The following is a 19,103-nucleotide window of genomic DNA, read 5'->3' as shown; positions in this document are numbered from 1 at the left end:
TTTCATTATTTTGTCAAGGCTCACAATTCAGACAAAAATGGGGGAGGGAAAAAAGACAAGGGTTATCAAAGTTGATCTAATTTGTTTTAAAAGTTTGACTTTTGACACAAATGAGTACATGCTTACTGACACCTTCAGTTAAATACAGTACTGAACATCTGGTTTCTGTCACAGATTGTTGTCATGAACTAGAAAATTAATGTAGCAATATTTATTTTTAAAAGTTACCCAAGTCATCAAAAAGATACTTCAAATATAGGCAAGTTGAACACAGAATCAAAAAATACTAATCTTTTCAAAAAGGGTTTAGGAAGGTGTCACAAAATGTGTTTTTGATTGGTGTCATGTAGTTTTGAGGAGTAGAATGTCTTGCATTGTTGTAACAGCATGGCAATGGTAGTACTCTGTTTTGTTATCAGTGGAGTCTGCACATTCCTGGACACAATGGGAATTTAGCATGGACAACCTACGCATCTTTGGACTTTGCAAGGAAAGCGAACCAATTGGAGAAAACCCACAAAGATGCAGGGAGAATGTGTGCAAACTTACAGGCAGTTGCCTAGGGCTGAAATTGAATCCAGGTCTTAGGCGCTGAGGTAACAGTACTAACCACTGTGCCACCCCAAACTCAAATGTTTCACAATGAGTATCATGAGACTATAACAGAAGCCCGTATACCATTCTTATTCCTTCGCAATTCAGTATAAAACATAAAGCACAATAGTGGCCGACACAAGATTTTGCTTAGGCTTCATTTAGATTTGTGTGTCCCATCTTTTGAACTCCTGGTGGGTGATATAGATGCCTTGAAAAGATTTGGTGCTGAATTGCTAATTTCAAAATCTTGTTGGATGTATAACATATAACGTATAACAGCTCTAAATAGAGCAAACAATGATTATTTTACAATTGTGCACATGGGGATCCGTCTCTCCAAAAACCCAATGACAACTTAAAATACCTTTTCTTCATTTGTATTTTTTAGACTTTCCTTTTGTGATATTCTCCTTCTCACCTGTTTTCATATATTCACATGATCTAATATAAACATGCCCTCCTTTTTGTTGTATATATCAGTTCCTTTTAATCTTCCAACCAACTCAAGAATGCATCTTATAATTGTTTGGATTTCCTTCTTTGTGTCTGTGCCTTTCCCTAATCTGTCTTCTCCTAATGGTATCTTAGTTTCAGCAGCTTTCAATTTTAAAGTAAAAAAACTGGTCTTATTGGATTCTTTTTGAGAACTTTGAGGTGAATAGAGAGAGGTAGACTTCCAAGAATTCTCTCCACCAGTTGAATAAACCTAGAATCTGTATTGAAGCTTTGTCCTTGCTGATTCCAGCAGATTACATGGCTCCTCATGAGTGAACAGAATAGGTGTGGGGTTGAAAGGTCATGACTCTGATATGACGATATGAAGCAGGCTAGATGGAGCAGATTCTTTCCTCCCTATTGCTCTTTTTGATTTAAGTTTACATGTCAAACATGTTTACAGTGAAATTTGTCTTTCACTAAATGTAAAGTAAATTATGTCGTTCTTGGGTTAATAATGCATTCATCAAACATTTTGTCTTTTATTCCTGATTAATAACAGGTTAGAATTCCTACTTTGCAAGATAAACCTGGTGCAACCCAGATAATACAGTCTGAAGATGAGGTAAATATTACAGGATATTTGCTCATTATACCAGAGGTTAAACCTGATTTTTGTCATAGACATAAATTATGCTAGTTTGAAGTTTTGAAGTCAGTGACATGGCACTTTGATAGAGAAAAATGGCCTGATTAATGCCCTCCTTACAATTATATTAAGAGTTTCATATTTGGTGAAATTAGTATATTTCTATTGTATTGTGTTGTGATTTTGCTTTAGGAGGTAGAAAACTCTCGCCAGTTCTTGCAACCCACCTACTTCCTGGTTATATTGGAAGTAGTTTCATATCCTATTTCTCCTGCCACCCTTTAAAAATGACAGCAAATAAAATATGCATATGAATGTTGCATGCTTATTCATTTTTTATTTTCATTATCTGGAGTTGATAACCATAAAAAGTAAAAAGAAGCATACCTAAGGTCTAGGAGGATGGGAATTGATGAAGCCCTTGAAGTGGGCGGCACGGTGGCATTGTGGGCGGCACGGTGGTACAGTGGTTAGCACTGCTGCCTCACAGCGCCAGAGACCCAGGTTCAATTCCCGCCTCAGGCGACTGACTCTGTGGAGTTTGCACGTTCTCCCCGTGTCTCCCTGGGTTTCCTCCGGGTGCTCCGGTTTCCTCCCACAGTCCAAAGATGTGCAGGTCAGGTGAATTGGCCATGCTAAAATTGCCCGTAGTGTTAGGTAAGGGGTAAATGTAGGGGTATGGGTGGGTGGCGCTTCGGCGGGACGGTGTGGACTTGTTGGGCCGAAGGGCCTGTTTTCACACTGTAAGTAATCTAATCTAATCTAAAAAGTATATAAGGAAAGTAGAAAAGAACTGAAACAAGGAATTAGAAGGGTGAAAAGGTGTCATGAAAAGTCATTAGTAAACAGGATTAAGGAGAATCCCAAGGCTTTTTATACATTTACAAAAAGCAAGAGGATAACCAGGCATAGGGTTGGCCCACTCAAAGACAAAGGAGGGGATCTATGTGAAGCCAGAAGAGGTAGGTGAGGTCTTAAATGAATACTTTGTGTCAGTATTTGCCAAAAGAGAAGGAATTGGATGATCTCAGGAAAGGGAGTGTCGAATTTCTAAGTCAAGTTGCTACTAAAAAGGAAGAGGTGTTGTTCATCTGAAAAAGTATTAAGATAGATAAGTCCCTGGGTCCTGATGGGATGTATCCCAGAATATTGAGGGAGACAAGAGAGCAAATTGGAGCATTTAATGACATCTTTGGGACCTCACCTGTGGCGAAAGAGGATACAGAAGACTGGAGAATAGCCAATGTTGTACCATTAGGAGAAAATGAGGACTGCAGATGCTGGAGATCAATCAAAAAGTGTGGTGCTGGAAAATCACAGCCGGTCAGACAGCATCCAAAGAGCAGGAGAGTCAACATTTCGACCATAAGATTCTTCATCAAGAATGTTGTACCATTGGTTAAGAAGGGTAGCAGAGATAATCCAGAAAATTACAAGTCTGTGAGCCTCCCTTTGCTGGTCGGGAAATTATTGAAAAATATTCTCAGGGACAAGATCTGTACGCATTTAGAAGCAGATGAACTTATTAGCGAAGGTTAGCATGGTTTTGAGTTGGGAAGTCGTGCCTCACTAACTTGATCAATGTTTTTGAGGAGGTTGAAGATGATTGATGAGGGAAAAACAGTTGATGTTGTATTCATGGACTTCAGTCAACCCTTTGACAAAGTCCCTCATGGCAGACTGGTACAAAAGGTGAAGTCACATGGTAACGGGGTGAGCTGGCAAGATGGACACAAAACTATCTTAGTCATAGGAGACAGAGGGTAGCGGTGGAAGGATGCATTTTGGAATGGAGGGGTTTGACTAGTGGTGTTTCACAGGGATCAGTGTTGGGACCTCTGCTGTTTGTTGTCTACATAAATGATTTGGTGAAAAATGTAGCTGGTCTTATTAGTAAATTTGTGGACAATACAAAGATTGGTGGAATTGTGGACAGTGAGGAGGATTGTCAGAGGATACAGCAGGATATAGATCAGTTGGAGGCATGGACAGAAAAATGGAAGATGGAGTTTAATGCAGACAAATGTGAGGTGATGCATTTTGGAAGGTCAAGTACAGGTAGAAATTATACAGTAAATGGCAGAACCCTTAGGAGTATTGATATGCAGAGGGATCGGGTGTTCAGGTCCACAGATTACTGAAGGCAGCAGTGCAGGTAGATAAGGTAGTAAAAAAGGGCATATAACAATGTGCTGCCAGAGGAAGTGGTGGAAGCAGACACAATAGCAGCATTCAAGAAGCACCTGGTCGAATATATGAATAGGAAGGGAATAGAGGGATACAGATAGTTTAGTCTAGAAGGGAAAAATATGTTGGCATAGGCTTGGAGGGCCATAGGGCCTCTTCCTGTGGTGTATTGTTCTTTGTTCCAAGCACCATTAAAATCCTAACATTCGTAACTAATTTCACCGAATGGTTCTTCAGTAGGCATTGGTATCTTATACATCCAGAACAATTGTTTTGAAGAAATAATTTAGCAACAGGACTATTGTTAGTGCAGATTGGGTGCAGGTAGTCCCACTGCTTAATTGAAACTCAGGACAAAGTCTTAAGGGTTCTCCAATTTTTAGATAAAAATAAAGAGAAATTCTTCTGTCATTAATCTTTGTAGTTCTTCCCCAAAGACCAGTGGAGGCTGGGTCATTAAATATATTCAAAGCTTAAACAGACATATTTTATCAAAGGAGTCAAGGGTCATGACAGATAGGCAGGAAAGAGGGGTAAGGCTACAACTAGGGCTGACAACTGAAGTCAGGGGCCACATAAAATCAAAAGAAAAAGCATAAAATGTGGTAAAGCTTTGTGGGAAGCCAGGGGATTGAGAAGCCTTTTAAAAACCAGCAGAGGATATTAAAAAAATCAATAAAGTGAGAATAGATGAAATATGAAAATAAGCTAGCTAGTAATATAAAAGAAAATTGCAAAAGTTGTTTTAGAAATCCAAAAGAATAAGCGCGAAGCAAGAGTGGCCACTGGATCACTGGAAAATGAGACTGGATAAGTAGTAATAGGGAACAAAGAAATGGAGCAAAGTTTTCACAGCATACTATAACTTCGAGAGTCAGTGTAATTGCCATTACAAAGGAGAAGGTGCTAAGGAAGCTAAAACATCTGACAGTGTGTATGTGACCCAGACCAGATGGACTATATCCAGAGTTCTGGAGGAGATAGCTGAAGAGATTTAGAGGCATTGGTGGTGATCTTTCGGAAATCACTAGTCACTGGGGTTTCAGACAATTGGAAAATAGCTAATATAACACCTTTTGTGCAAAAGGGAAAGAGGCAGAGACAGGAAACTATAAGTTGCTTTGCCTGACTTTGGTATGTTTTTAGAGTCTGTTCAGGATGAGATTGCAGATAACTTGGAAGTGCATTTTAGAACAGTACTGAATCAGCATGGCTTCATCAAGAAGAGATCATGCCTGACAAATTAGAATTCTTTGTAGAGGTAACAAGCAATTTTTTTTTTTCACAGACAAAGAGCCAGTGGACATGATCTATGTGAATTTCCAGAAAGTCTTTGACAAGATGCCACACAGGAGGCTGCTAAATGAGATAAAAGCCCATGGTGATAGGGACAAGGTACTAACATGGATAGAGGATTTGTTGACTGGCAGAAAGCAGAGAGTAGGGATAAAGGAGTCCTTTTCAGGATGACTGTCAATGACTAGTGGAGTTCCTCAGGATTCACTGTTGGGATCACAACTATTCACAGATAGGGATGAGGAAGTGGGGAGGCTGCAGCAGGATAGGCTAGGAGAGTGGGCAAAAATGTGCCAGATGGAATACAATCTGGGCAAGTATGAGGTTGTGCACTTTGGTATGAAGAACAGAGGCATAGACTATTTTCTAAATGGGGAAAGGCTTTGTAAATCTGAAGCACATTGCAACTTGGAAGCCTAGTTCAGGATCCTCTTAAGGTTAATATGCCGATTCAGTTGACAATTAGGAATGCAATCATTTTGAGAGGGCTGGAACACAAGAGTAGGTATATACTACTGAGGAAGTATAAGGCTCTGGTCAGACTGCATTTGGAACATTTTCTACAGTTTTGAGCACTGTATCTAAGGAAGAGTTTACTGGCATGGAAGGGAGTCCAGAGAAAGTTTGCAAGAATGATCTCAGGGATGAAGGGCTTGTCAGATGAGGAGTGGATGACTACTCTGAGTCTGTGCTGGATGGAGTTTAGAAGGATGCAGCTGAATCTCATTAAAATTTACACAATACTGAGATCTGAAGAGAGTTGTTTTGGGGAAGATGTTTCCAGTGGTAGAAAAGATGGACATGAGAGTACAACCTCAGAGTGAAGAGATTGATTCTTTAGAACTGAGATAAGGAGGAATTTCTTCAACCAGAGGGTGCTTAATCTGAGGAACTCATTGCCCCAGAGGGCTGTGGAGGCCAAGTCATTGAGTGTATTAAGACAGAGATAGATAAGTTCTTAAGGGGATCAAGGGTTATAGGGAGAAGGCAGGAGAATGTGCTTGAGAAACATGTCAGCTATGCTCGAATAGTGGAGCAGACTTGATGGGTCAAATGGCTTAATTCTGCTCCTCTTTCTTATGATATTATAATCAGATTCATTCTTGTTGAATGACAGAAGACTCAGGGCAAATAGCTTACTGTGGCTGCCTTTTCTTATGCTGTGATAATATTCTTTATCTATAGCAATAAGCATAATACTTATCAATTTCAACTCCACTGATTCATTGCATTGCTTGCTGGACTCCCAATATTTTTCCCAAATGTGAGTCTTGAATGTGAATATTATCAAGTTATTCAACTTGGCAGAATATTTAAACTTGTTTGTTTTATTTAAAATTAAACCAGTGTTCCTCTGATTCCACATCAGCAATTTTCCAGCTGGAGGCACTGGATTGCATTTAGGAGTGGGAATCCTGGTTAGATTGTTTTTCCCTCCTAACTTAAAGCACTGAGACAAGTTGTAGTAATCTAACTGCTGTCCTCATTCAAATAATCAAACTGGCCATAGAACAGTAATCAAAATTGAGTTAAAAATTACACAGTACCAGGTTATAGTCCAACAGGTTTATTTGGAAGCACCAGCTTTCACAGTGCTGCTCCTTCATCAGGTGGTTGTGGAGTATAAGATCGTAAGACGCAGAAGTTTACAGTATGATGTAACTGAAATTATATATTCAAAAAGACCTAGCTTGTTTGTTAAGTCTCTCCTGCCTGTTGATTGTTGTAAATCTGAAAGGTGAGTGTTCCCTCCCAGTTGGAGAACACTTCAGCAGTCCGGGATATTCGACCTCAGACCTTCGGGTGACCATCCTCGAAGGCGTACTTCAGGACAGGCAACAATGCAAAGTGGCCGAGCAGAGGCTGATAGCCAAGTTTGGTACCCATGGGATGGCCTCAACCAGGACCTTGGGTTCATGTCACACTACAGGTGACCCCACTGCACCCCCCCACACACACACACACACACACAGACCCGTACACTCAGGCCAACTCTCTCTCATACACAAGCGCTCTCTCATACGCTCACACATACACACCCACACTCTCGCGCACCCTCTCACAGACTTATACCCTTTGACACTCACACACACACACACACTCTCTCTCTCACACACTCTCTCACTCCACACTCACACTCACACTCACACTCACACTCACACTCACACTCACACTCACACTCACACTCACACTCACACTCACACTCACACTCACACTCACACTCACACTCACACTCACACTCACACTCACACTCACACTCACACTCACACTCACACTCACACTCACACTCACACTCACACTCACACTCACACTCACACTCACACTCACACTCACACTCACACTCACACTCACACTCACACTCACACTCACACTCACACTCACACTCACACTCACACACACACTCACACTCACACTCACACACACACACTCTCACAGTCACATCCATATGTGCACATTCTCACGTATAAGTTTGTGGGGTGAATTTGTACTTGCAGAATAACATTTTATTTTGCTCAAAACTGCATGAATCCATTTAAGATTCTGTAAATCCCTTTTTTAGATTATAATCAGTCTGAACATTGGGGCACAGACAGCCTCACACAGGGCACCTCACACCTTCAATGCATTACCTGGGCTGACATGACACCAATTGTTAAAGTTCACTTGAGAATGTAACTTTAAAGTTCTGGGATTTACATATGAAAGAACTGAAACAACATGTTCATTCTAAAAGACGAGAGACTTCACAAACAATCCAGGTCTTTTTTTGCTATTAGCATTGTGTCTTACGATCTTATACTCCACAACCACCTGATGAAAGAGCAGTGCTCCGAAAGCTAGTGCTTCCAAATAAATCTGTTGGACTATAACTTGGTGTTGTGTGATTTTTAACTTTGTCCACCCCAGTCTGACACTGGCACCTTCAAATCATCAAAATTGAGAGCTTCCAAGTCTGATTGGCTTATCTGGTCATTCACTAAACTGGCTGAACCACTGGGGAAATATTTATTTTTGCCAACTGTAATGTTTCACTGAAATGGCGATGTTCGTGAAAGCAAGATGAGTGTTAATTCTATTCATTTACAGCTGTTAACTCATGTAAATTTTGTTTTATATTGACTGAAGCTGCTCCTTTAGTAAATTAGGATTCTGTAAATCCATAACCCAAATGGCATTAAATCATTTTTTACGATGGTAGACGGAAGTTGTGTCATCTTCTTGTCCACTGCCCAGGCCTAACCCCAGTGGTGGCATTGTGCCATAATGTATTTCACTAGTTTCTATGCGTAAGATGAAGCAATGAAGTCTTTCTTTCTCATTTTCCTCAAAGATTAAGTACTTTGAACCTAAAACACAGCTAGAAGTGTATTTTTTTCTATTACAATGATGTGAAATAAATATAACGCACAAAACAACAAATTTTCAAAAATACTAAATCATTTATTTTAAGGAATTGTGCATTTCATTGAGGTTTTTTAAAGTTAGTTTTAACAAGGAGTAGAAATGTTAATGTTGTCAGCATACATGCCACTGGATTGTCCACCCTACTCTGTGTGTCCCTGCTGAACCTTACTGCAATTTTACTGTGATTGTTTTTGTTCTTATAGATTGATACACAAGTCTCTTTTGCACTCCCTAATATTCATGAAGTAGACCTGTTCAGGTAAGGAGCACAGACATTCATTGATGAATGAGAATTAGAATTTCATTTTGCAGAATTGAATTGAATTTGCTTCACTGCCACGTATTCAAATGAGTGCTGTGAAAAGTTTGCAATGTCGTCACTTATGACACCATCGTAGGTACAGATACTTCAGTATTTACTTAAGAATACTAGGAGATCAGAGATTAGGGAAGTTAGATGAGGAGGGGAAAGTGTTTCTCCAATGCTTTGCTTTTTTTGACTTTGTCCCTTCAGGAATTATTTCTTAGTCTGCTACAGGAAAGAGGCTAGCTGTTTGGTGAGCATTTTTAAGTGGTTACTGTCTATTTTATTCATAGGTTTTAAAATAGTATAAGAATTGTTGGTAAACAAAATATTTGTTAAAAAAATAAATAAACAGATGAAATCATTCAGTTAATTAAAAGACGTTAAGGTGACCAACCTGTGCACGGTGTTCAGGATGTTGACCCTGTTAACAGCATTAACTTGTGTTTCCTGAAATTGCTCCTACACATGGACCTCAGAGATCCACATAGATAAACAAAATTAGTGGGAACGCTCCCTCTAAGTCACGTACCATTTTGACTTGGAATTTATTACGGTTCTCCACTATTTCTAGATCACAGTTCTGGAATTCTGAATGGCATCATGGGTGTACCCACACACCTGTTTTGAACTAAATGAAGATATAGTCTAATTACATATCTGTGTACATGCTTCATAACAAAATTAATTGGTGACACTCAGGATAGAATTATGTTATAGATCATGACCAAAATTAGTTGGTGAGATTAAATCATTATGTTAAATTCCAGAACTTGATTTTCCTGCTGGTGTCAATTGTAAAACTTTTAAGTGAACTGGAGTTATATTTAAAAAGGAACACAGTCAGATAATCAAGCCAAGAGGTACAGAAATACATGAGACCATTCACATGCAAAGGATAAAGTGTGACTGAAAGTTGAATGTGTAATAAAGAGAGCTAGAATATAGGCTGCTCTGCTAATGTTTTTGGATGTGTATAAATGTAACACAAAATATTTGTACTGTCACTCTTGTATTACAGGTCGTTCCGTTATAACGTGCGTTTCGCTAATGTGCATTTGCTATAACACGATTGATGAATTGGGAACATTGTTTCTAAAGTGCAATCTTTTAAAATGTGTGTTGGCTGTGACATGATTACATTGCCAACTTTAAGCACTGTTTCTAAAGTGCGATTTTTCTATAACACTGAGTTGCACAAGAATGCAACCGTCGTGTTACAGAAGAACAACCTGTAATCCAAAAAATAATTCACACTGTAAGAGAACCAATTTAAATTAATAACTTGTGAATTATTTAAGAAAGTGGATTTGAATGTGGGATTTCAGTCATATTTATGCCAATGTTGAGTGCACAATCTTGATTTTTTGACAGGGAAACACTTTGTAATGTTTCCTCTATGGGGAAGATGGGTAAAGGATGACTAATTATCCACTCAATTACTTTCTTGGAGTACATTTCAGATATAGCCTTAGCAGAAAGGTGAGAATAGATTTGCCAACCTGTCTTCCTCGAGGATTCTGGGTAAGATGGGGGATGGGAAAAGTTTTAGCTGTAACAACTCTTTTTTTTTTGAGGTATTTTAGGTGTTGGAGGTGATTTCCTCGAGTTCCAGGAGCAGTAATTACTGTTTTTTATATACTTTTGCAATTGTTTTAGGAAGTTTGGAGAAAAAAACAAGTCAAAACTATGGCACTTTTAAAAGGGAGAAAGATAGACAAAGGCAGTGAGCACGTGGCCTGTAAAGGAGAAAGAGAAAGAAACCTACACCGTTAACAAACACAGCAGTGAATCTGCGCCGTTACTGTGAATTAATGTATTGCTGGACATTGGAGTGTGTGTAGGAAAACTTAACAAACAGCAAACTTTACAACTGATTTTGGAGGAAGTTGTTTGGGAGAGGCCACAGCGCAGAAACAGATAAGTGAATAGTTTTAGGTATAGCCTTGATGTAAATCTACAATAGTGAGGAGAGTGGGTTATTTGTTGATTATATTTATTGGGATATGTCTGTTGATTACATTTTAAAAATATAAGCCATAAGTATTAAGTTAGCCTGCAGCAGTGTTTTGTAGAGCAATATGATGATGCTATTTTCTGGGTCTGTAGATTGGAAAGAGCAAAATCACCTTTAGTAGAGTGATATGCTCTTCTTGACGGATGTGGGAGTTTCGAGAGAGTTTACGTGTTACTGAGGATTATATCTGCAATAAATGTCATTGGTTGCGAATCCTGTCATATCGAATAGGTTGGTTGGAGCAACAGTTAGAGGCAGTGAAGAATTTACACGAGCTAGGGTGTGTGATGGATGGCAGTTATAGGAAGGGAGAAAAGTCGCAAATTCAGTCAGGTGGATGGGTTAACAAAGAGAAAGTACAGGAGTCTTCTGTGGCTATCCCCATTTCAAGCAAGTATTATGTTTTGGAAAATGTAGAGGGTGATAGATTTTCAGGAGAATGTAGCACCAACAGCCAAGTGTCTGGTATTGAGACTAGCTCTAATGTAATGAGGGGTACATCAGGTTCGAAGCGATCGACTGTGTTAGGGGACTGTCTAGTTAGAGGTACAGACAGATGTTTCTGTGGCCAGCAGTGAAAAATCAGAATGGTGTGTTGCCTCCTTAGTGCCAGGATTAAAGATGTCTCAGAGAGGGTGCAGAATGTTCTCAAAGGGGAGAGAGACCAGCAGGAGGTCATTGTATACATTGGAACCAATGACATAGGAAGTGAAAAGGATGAGCTTTTGAAGGGACAATATAAAAAGTTAGGCAGGAATTTAAAAAGGAAGTCCTCGAGGGTAGTAATATCTGGATTACTCCCAGTGCTATGAGCTAGTGAGGGCAGGAATAGAAGGATAGAACAGATGAATGCATGACTGAGGAGCTGGTGTATGGGAGAAGGATTCACATTTTTGGATCATTGGAATCTCTTCTGAGGTAGAAGTGACCTGTACAAGAAGGACGGATTGCACCTGAATTGGAAGGGGACTAATATACTGGCATGGAGATTTGCGAGAGCTGCTCGGAAATATTTAAAATAGTAAGGTGGGGGGAGGGTGGGATCCAGGGAGATAGTGAGGAAAGAGATCAATCTGAGACAGGTACAGTTGAGGGAAGAAACAAGTCAAACAGTCAGGGCAGGCAGGGACAAAGCAAACAAGGTAGGACTGATAAATTGAACTTTTTTGGATCACCATCTCTCCACCCCGGAGGCTCCCTGCCTCCATTCCTGATGAGGGACTTTTGCCCAAAACGTCGATTTTCCTGCTCCTCGGATGCTGCCTAACCTCTTGTGCATTTCCAGCACCACTCTGATCTAAACTCTGGTTTCCAGCATCTGCAGTTCTCAATTTTGCCTCCCTGATAAATTGAACTGCATTTATTTCAATGCAAGAGGCCTAACAGAGAAGGCAGATAAATTCAGGGGGGAATGGTTAGGAACATGGGACTGGGATATCATAGCAATTACAGAAATATGGCTCAGGGATAGACAGGACTGGCAGCTTAATGTTCCAGGATACAAATGCTACAGGAAGGATAGAAAGGGAAGCAAGAGAGGAGGGGGAGTAGTATTTTTGATCAGGGGTAGCATTACAGCTGTACTTAGGGAGGATATTCCTAGAAATACATCCAGGGAAGTTATTTGGGTGGAATTGAGGAATAAGAAAGGGATGATCACCTTATTGGGATTGTATTATAGGCCCTCTAATCGTCAGTGGGAAATTGAGAAACAAGTTTGTAAGGAGATTGTAGTGATCTGTAAGAATAATAGTGTGGTTATGGTAGGGGATTTTAACTTTGCAAACAAAACCTGGGACTAACATAGTGTTAAGGGTTCAGATGGAGAGGAATTTAAGTGTGTACAAGAAAATTTTCTGATTCAGTATGTGGATGTACCTACTAGAAAGGCGCAAAACTTGACCTACTCTTGGGAAATAAGGCAGGGCAGGTGACCGAGGTGTCAGTGGGGGAGCACTTTGGGGCCAGCGACCATAATTCTATTAGTTTTAAAACAGTGATGAAAAGGATAGACCAGATCTACAGTTGAAGTTTTAAGTTGGAGGAAGGCTAATTTTGACGGTATTAGGCAAGCACTTTCAAAAGCTGATTGGGACCAGATGTCCACAGGTAAAGGGACGGCTGGAAAATAGGAAGTCTTCAGAAATGAGATAACAAGAGTCTGGAGACAGTATATTCCTGTTAGGGTGAAAGGAAAGGCTGGTAGGTGTGGGGAATGCTGGATGACTAAGAAATTGAGGGTTTGGTTAAGGAAAAGAAAGAAGCATATGTCACATATGGACAGGAGAGATTGAATGAATCCTTACAGTATAAAAGCAAAAGGAGTATACTTAAGAGGGAGATCAGGAGGGAAAAAAAGGGGACATGAGATAGCTTTGGTAAATTATGGTTAAGGAAAATCCAAAGGGTTTTTACAAGTACATTCAGGACAAAAGGGTAACTAGGGAGCGAATAGGGTCCCTCAAAAATCAGCAAGGCTGCCTCTGTGTGGAGCCACAAGGTACTAAATGAGTACCTTGCATCAGTGTTTACTGTGGAGAAGGACATGAAAAATATAGAATGTGGGGAAATAGATGGTGACATCTTGAAAAATGTCTGTATTACAGAGATGGAAGTGCTGAAACACACGTGGATAAATCACCAGGACCTGATCAGGTGTACCCCGAACTCTGTGGGAAGCTAGGGAAGTGATTGCTGGGATGAGATATTTGTATCATTGATAGTCACAGGTGAAGTGCCAGAAGACTGGAGGTTGGCTAATGTCGTACCATTATTTCAGAAAGGTGGTAAGAACTAGCCAGGGAACTATAGATCAGTGAGCCTGACTTCGGTGGTGGGCAAATTGTTGGAGGGAATCCTGAGGGACAGGTGTGCATATATTTGGAAAGGTAAGGACTGATTAGGGATAGTCAACATGGCTTTGTGCGTGGGAAATCATGTCTCATGAACATGATTGAGGTTTTTGAAGTAGTAACAAAGAAGATTGATGAGGGCAGAGCGGTAGATGTGATCTGTATGGACTTCACTAAGGCGTTCAAAAGGTTCTCCGTGGAAGATTGGTTAGTAAGGTTAGGTCTCATGGAATAAAGGGAGAACTAGCCATTTGGATACAGAACTGGCTCAAAGGTAGAAGACAGAGGGTGGTGGTGGGGGGTTGTTTTTCAGACTGGAGGCCTGTGACCAGTGGAGTGCCACAAGGATCGGTGCTGGGTCCTCTACTTTTTGTCATTTACATAAATGATTTGGATGCGAGCATAGGAGATACAGTTAGTAAGTTTGCAGATGACACCAAAATTGGAGGTGTAGTGGACAGCAAAGATAATTACCACAGATTACAACAGGATCTTGATCAGATGGGCCAATGGGCTAAGAAATGGCAGATGGAGTTTAATTCAGATAAATGCGAGGTGGTGCATTTTGGGAAAGCAAATCTTCGCAGAACTTATACACTTAATGGTAAGGTCCTAGGGAGTGTTGCTGAACAAAAAGACCTTGGAGTGCAGGTTCATAGCTCCTTGAAAGTAGACACAGGTCGATCGGCTAGTGAAGAAGGCGTTTGGTATGCTTTCCTTTATTGGTCAGAGTATTGAGTATAGGAGTCGGGAGGTCATGTTGCAGCTATACAGGACATTGGTTAGGCCATTGTTGGAATATTGCGTGCAATTCTGGTCTCCATCTTATCGGAAGGATGTTGTGAAACGTGAAAGGGTTCAGTAAAGATTTACAAGGATGTTGCCAGGGTTGGAGGACTTGAGCTATATGGAGAGGTTGAATAGGCTGGGGCTTTTTCCCTGGACCATCGGAGGCTGAGGGGTGACCTTAAAAAGGTTTACAAAATTATGAGGGGCATGGATAGGATAAATAGACAAAGTCTCTGCCATGGGGTAGGGGAGTCCAGAACTGGAGGGCATAGGTTTTGGGGTGAGAGGGGAAAGATATAAAAGAGATCTAAGGGGCAACATTTTCAAGCAGAAGGTGGTATGTGTATGGGATGAGCTGCCAGAGGAAGTGGTGGAGGCTAGTTTAAAAGGCATCTGGATGGACATATGAATAGGAAGAGTTTAGAGGGATATGGGCCAGGTGCTGGCAGGTGGGACAAGATTGGGTTGGGATATCTGGTCGGCATGGACGAGTTGGACTGAAGGGTCTGTTTCTATGCTGTACATCTCTGTGACTCTATGTTTCTCTAAAATCTGTTCAGGGTTCATGACAGTGTCAGACCAGGGTAGCTTATACAATTTCATAATGATTTTTAACTTTGATTTGCAGGTGTTTTTGCCCAATTTTCTTCCACATTCAGATGCTTTGGGAACTTGTGTTACTAGGAGAACCTCTTGTTGTTATGGCACCATCACCTGCTGAGTCATCAGAAACCGTTCTGGCCTTGGTTTGGTAAAGGAATCATTTTGTTGATAAAACTTTACAAATGATATACCAGACCTTTCTTGTAATATACTGTTGTGACTTTTCAATGAACTTAATATACCTTTCACTATGATGCAAGTTTTGTATTGTTCCTGACGATGACAGTTGTGTGGTATTTCGAAAGGTTGGGTTGGGAGAATGGAGGATTTGAGGTGTTGAGGGGTAGGGTCCAGGGGTATCAGGTGTGATGGGTTGGTGGTTCAGTTTCACAGTTACCCTGGATATAGGGTTATTTTTTAATCCTCTCTTTTCCTGAGTACATAGTACCTTAAATGAGTTGGAAACTTCCCATATCTCCGCCTTTAATGGACTGAAATGAATAGTTCCAGACATTGGGTAATTGCCCCAAGGAAATTTCAGTTTCCAGGGCAATTCCTGCAGTCAGATGAATCATTATTTCCACGTGATCCCAACACATGGCCATATCTACCCTGCAAAAACTATCACATGGCCATCAAAATTTCTGAGCCAGGGTTGGATTTTTGAATTGATTATGACTCTTCTTTTAGAACCAAAAGGTTTGCCTTTTTTGGGGGATTTCCAGCATCCACAATATTTAGCTTAAATTTTGGCATAATTGGATAGGTTTTTTTTCTGTTCCATATAAAAGTGATTTTTTTAAAGTCCATGGACAGAAGATTGCAGTATAGGTAAAAATATATTTATCTTACAGTGCTCAACCCTTTTAAAGAAATTATGTGGAGGTACCAGTGTTGGACTGTGGTGTACAAAGTTAACAATCACACAACACCAGGTTATAGTCCAACAGGCTTATTTGTAAGTACTAGCTTTCTGAGCGCTGCTCCTTCATCAGGCGACTCTTGGGGCAGGATTATAAGACACAGAATTTATAGACATACACACATACACCCACACCCATGGGCTTATACTTTGACACACTCACATGAACACACTCCCTGTCCTTCACATGCGCACGCACACACAGACAAGTCTATGGGGTGAATATGCATTTGCAGAATTGTATTTCCAGATACATTCTATTTTTGCCCAAAAAGCACACAATCTGCAGGCAGTCAATCCAAATAACATTTTATAAATTCCGACTTTGGAAACAAAACCAGTCAGACTCAAAGTTGGGATACAGACAGACTCTAACCTCACACCTTTAATACATTGTCTGAGCTGAGGTGTCACTTTTTTAAATAAAATTTTATCTCAAGAATGTGACTTGAAAGAAGTTCTGGATTTACCATATTAAAGAACTGAAACCTGCAACCCACTTTAAAAGATGAAATACTTCATGGCAATCTAGGTTGGTTCAAGAGATCATTTTAATTGTATGACACTGACCTTTTGCAATAAACTCTGTGTCTTATGATCCTGCCCCATTATTTACTAGTTTTCAGAGCAGTGCTCTGAAAACTAGTATTCCCAAATAAACTTGTTGGACTATAACCTGTTGTTGTGTGATTTTTAACTTTTGAGGAAACTAATGGGAGTGTTGCTGAACAAAGAGACCTTGGAGTGCAGGTTCATAGCTCCTTGAAAGTGGAGTCGCAGGTAGATGGGATAGTGAAGAAGGCGTTTGGTATGCTTTCCTTTATTGGTCAGAGTATTGAGTACAGGAGTTGGGAGGTCATGTTGTGGCTGCACAGGACATTGGTTAGGCCACTGTTGGAATATTGCATGCAATTCTGGTCTCCTTCCTATCGGAAAGATGTTGTGAAACTTGAAAGGATTCAGAAAAGATTTACAAGGATGTTGCCATGGTTGGAGGATTTGAGCTATAGGCAGAGACTGAACAGGCTGGGGCTGTTTTCCCTGGAGCGTCGGAGGCTGAGGGGTGACCTTGTAGAGGTTTACAAAATTGAGGGGAATGGATAGGATAAATAGACAAAGTCTCTTCCCTGGGGTCGGGGAGTCCAGAACTAGAGGACATAGGTTTAGGATGAGAGGGGAAAGATATAAAAGAGACCTCAGGGGCAACTATTTAACACAGAGGGTGGTATGTGTATGGAATGAGCTGCCAGAGGAAGTGGTAGAGGCTGGTACAATTGTAACATTTAAGAGGCATTTGAATGGGTATATGAATAGGAAGGGTTTGGAGGGATTTGGGCTGGGTGCTGGCAGGTGGGACTAGAGTGGGTTGAGATATCTGGTCGGCGTGGACAGGTTGGACCGAAGGGTCTGTTTCAAAGCTGAACATCTTTATGACTCTAATTACAAAGCACACAATTGTAATTTGGTGCTTCTCCATTGACACAAGCCGACTGAACAAAAACAATTGTTTGGCAGAGAGGGAAGAGCAATTAGAAACCTAATAATAATGTACAAAAACAGCACACGATAAAAATGTTTCAATTTCTTAAACTATATTTGGAGTCTGTTAAGTAAGGTGAACATTACTACTTGTTTCTAAAAATTATTTTTACTGGTTTCAACTTAATTTTTGTTTTGAAAAGTGCTGCACAAATGTTACATTTTGACTTGCCACAAGTTTTATTTGTAGGGATTAAGCTGTTGTCATGTAATTTGTTGAATTTCAATAAAAGAACAATTAATTTTAATAGAGTTACAGTCATATCCAATAATTAAGATTTCATGCCGAATTACCAGGTAAAAATGTGCTTCTCAGTAGTTCATTTGGTGGCCTCTTTCACAGCTGTGTCTCCCCGTTGAAATACTGCAGCGATTTCAGGCCATACTTTACTATCCATGACAGCGAATTTAAAGAATACACCACCAGAACACAGGCCCCGTGAGTGCAACGTCTTGTCAATTTCACAATGTCTTTCATAATTGTAATGCTCAGGACTTGCATAACTACAAATTTTTTTGATATTAAGAAAATCTATTTGTTACTTTTTTGTTTATGTAGACCATCTGTGATTCTTGGAGTGACCAATCCTTTCTTTGCTAAAACATTACAACACTGGCCTCACATCATCCGAATCGGGGACATGAAGCCAGCAGGTAAGTTTGTACTTGGACAATATCTTTTTAAGATTTCACTTTTTCACCTTTCTTAAAAATATTTTCATCAATGTAGTACTAAATTTAACAGTTTTTCACTGTTCTGAATTTTTTATTCTTTTCCATTGTCATCCATTTAATTTTGATGAAGATAATACCGCACCTCATTTTGCTCCTATTTCCACATTTGGGCAACCTATGCAACATTATGCACAATGTCTATGAAATATTAGACATTACAACATGAATTCTCCTGGTTACAAAGATGCACTGAAAAGCCTACTGTTGAGACAGTTTCAGAACAAAAATGAATTTATTTACATAAAATAAACCATATTCAGCTTTCACAGTGAGAAAATCAATTGTCTTATACTCCTCAGTTATGGAACACTGTAGAGACACTGTTTACCATTGCTTCAATGATCTGTTCCTTTTTTGTAGCTTCAAAGCTAAACAATTCAGAGATTTAAAACACCATCTGTTTTTTGCATTCTAAAGCATAAACTACTCTGTGCCTGAGAGAAAGAAATATGTAAAATTAGTTCTGTTGAGAACAAGTTGTCTATAAGATCCAGAGGGGGATCTTGGTGCAAAGAACTGATCAGGTAGGTAAAAACAATGACTGCAGATGCAGGAAACCAGATTTTGGATTAGTGGTGCTGGAAGAGCACAGCAGTTCAGGCAGCATCCGAGGAGCAGTAAAATCGATGTTTCGGGCAAAAGCCCTTCATCAGGAAGAAAGGCAGAGAGCCTGAAGCGTGGAGAGATAAGCTAGAGGAGGGTGGGGGTGGGGAGAAAGTAGCATGGAGTACAATAGGTGAATGGGGGAGGGGATGAAGGTGATAGGTCAGGGA

General features: G+C 40.1%; 1 protein-coding gene across 6 annotated transcripts in view; it reads left to right on the top strand.

The window, feature by feature from the left end:
* The window catches only part of dennd6aa (DENN/MADD domain containing 6Aa), a 107,929-nt gene that overhangs the window by 65,526 nt on the left and 23,300 nt on the right, over positions 1 to 19,103 (top strand). For 5 of the 6 annotated variants that reach the window (XM_043708167.1, XM_043708170.1, XM_043708166.1 and 2 more), the window contains 5 exons: positions 1,595 to 1,657; positions 8,773 to 8,828; positions 15,160 to 15,282; positions 17,939 to 18,034; positions 18,155 to 18,249. In XM_043708167.1, the coding sequence (XP_043564102.1) occupies positions 1,595 to 1,657; positions 8,773 to 8,828; positions 15,160 to 15,282; positions 17,939 to 18,034; positions 18,155 to 18,249 (433 nt within the window). The remainder of the gene's footprint in view (positions 1 to 1,594; positions 1,658 to 8,772; positions 8,829 to 15,159; positions 15,283 to 17,938; positions 18,035 to 18,154; positions 18,250 to 19,103) is intronic. The other variant, XM_043708168.1, reaches the window with a different exon arrangement.

This window comes from Chiloscyllium plagiosum, chromosome 18, assembly GCF_004010195.1.
Source record: "Chiloscyllium plagiosum isolate BGI_BamShark_2017 chromosome 18, ASM401019v2, whole genome shotgun sequence".
NCBI classification, from domain to species: domain Eukaryota; kingdom Metazoa; phylum Chordata; class Chondrichthyes; order Orectolobiformes; family Hemiscylliidae; genus Chiloscyllium; species Chiloscyllium plagiosum.
This window is presented reverse-complemented; position numbering and strand designations above follow the sequence as displayed.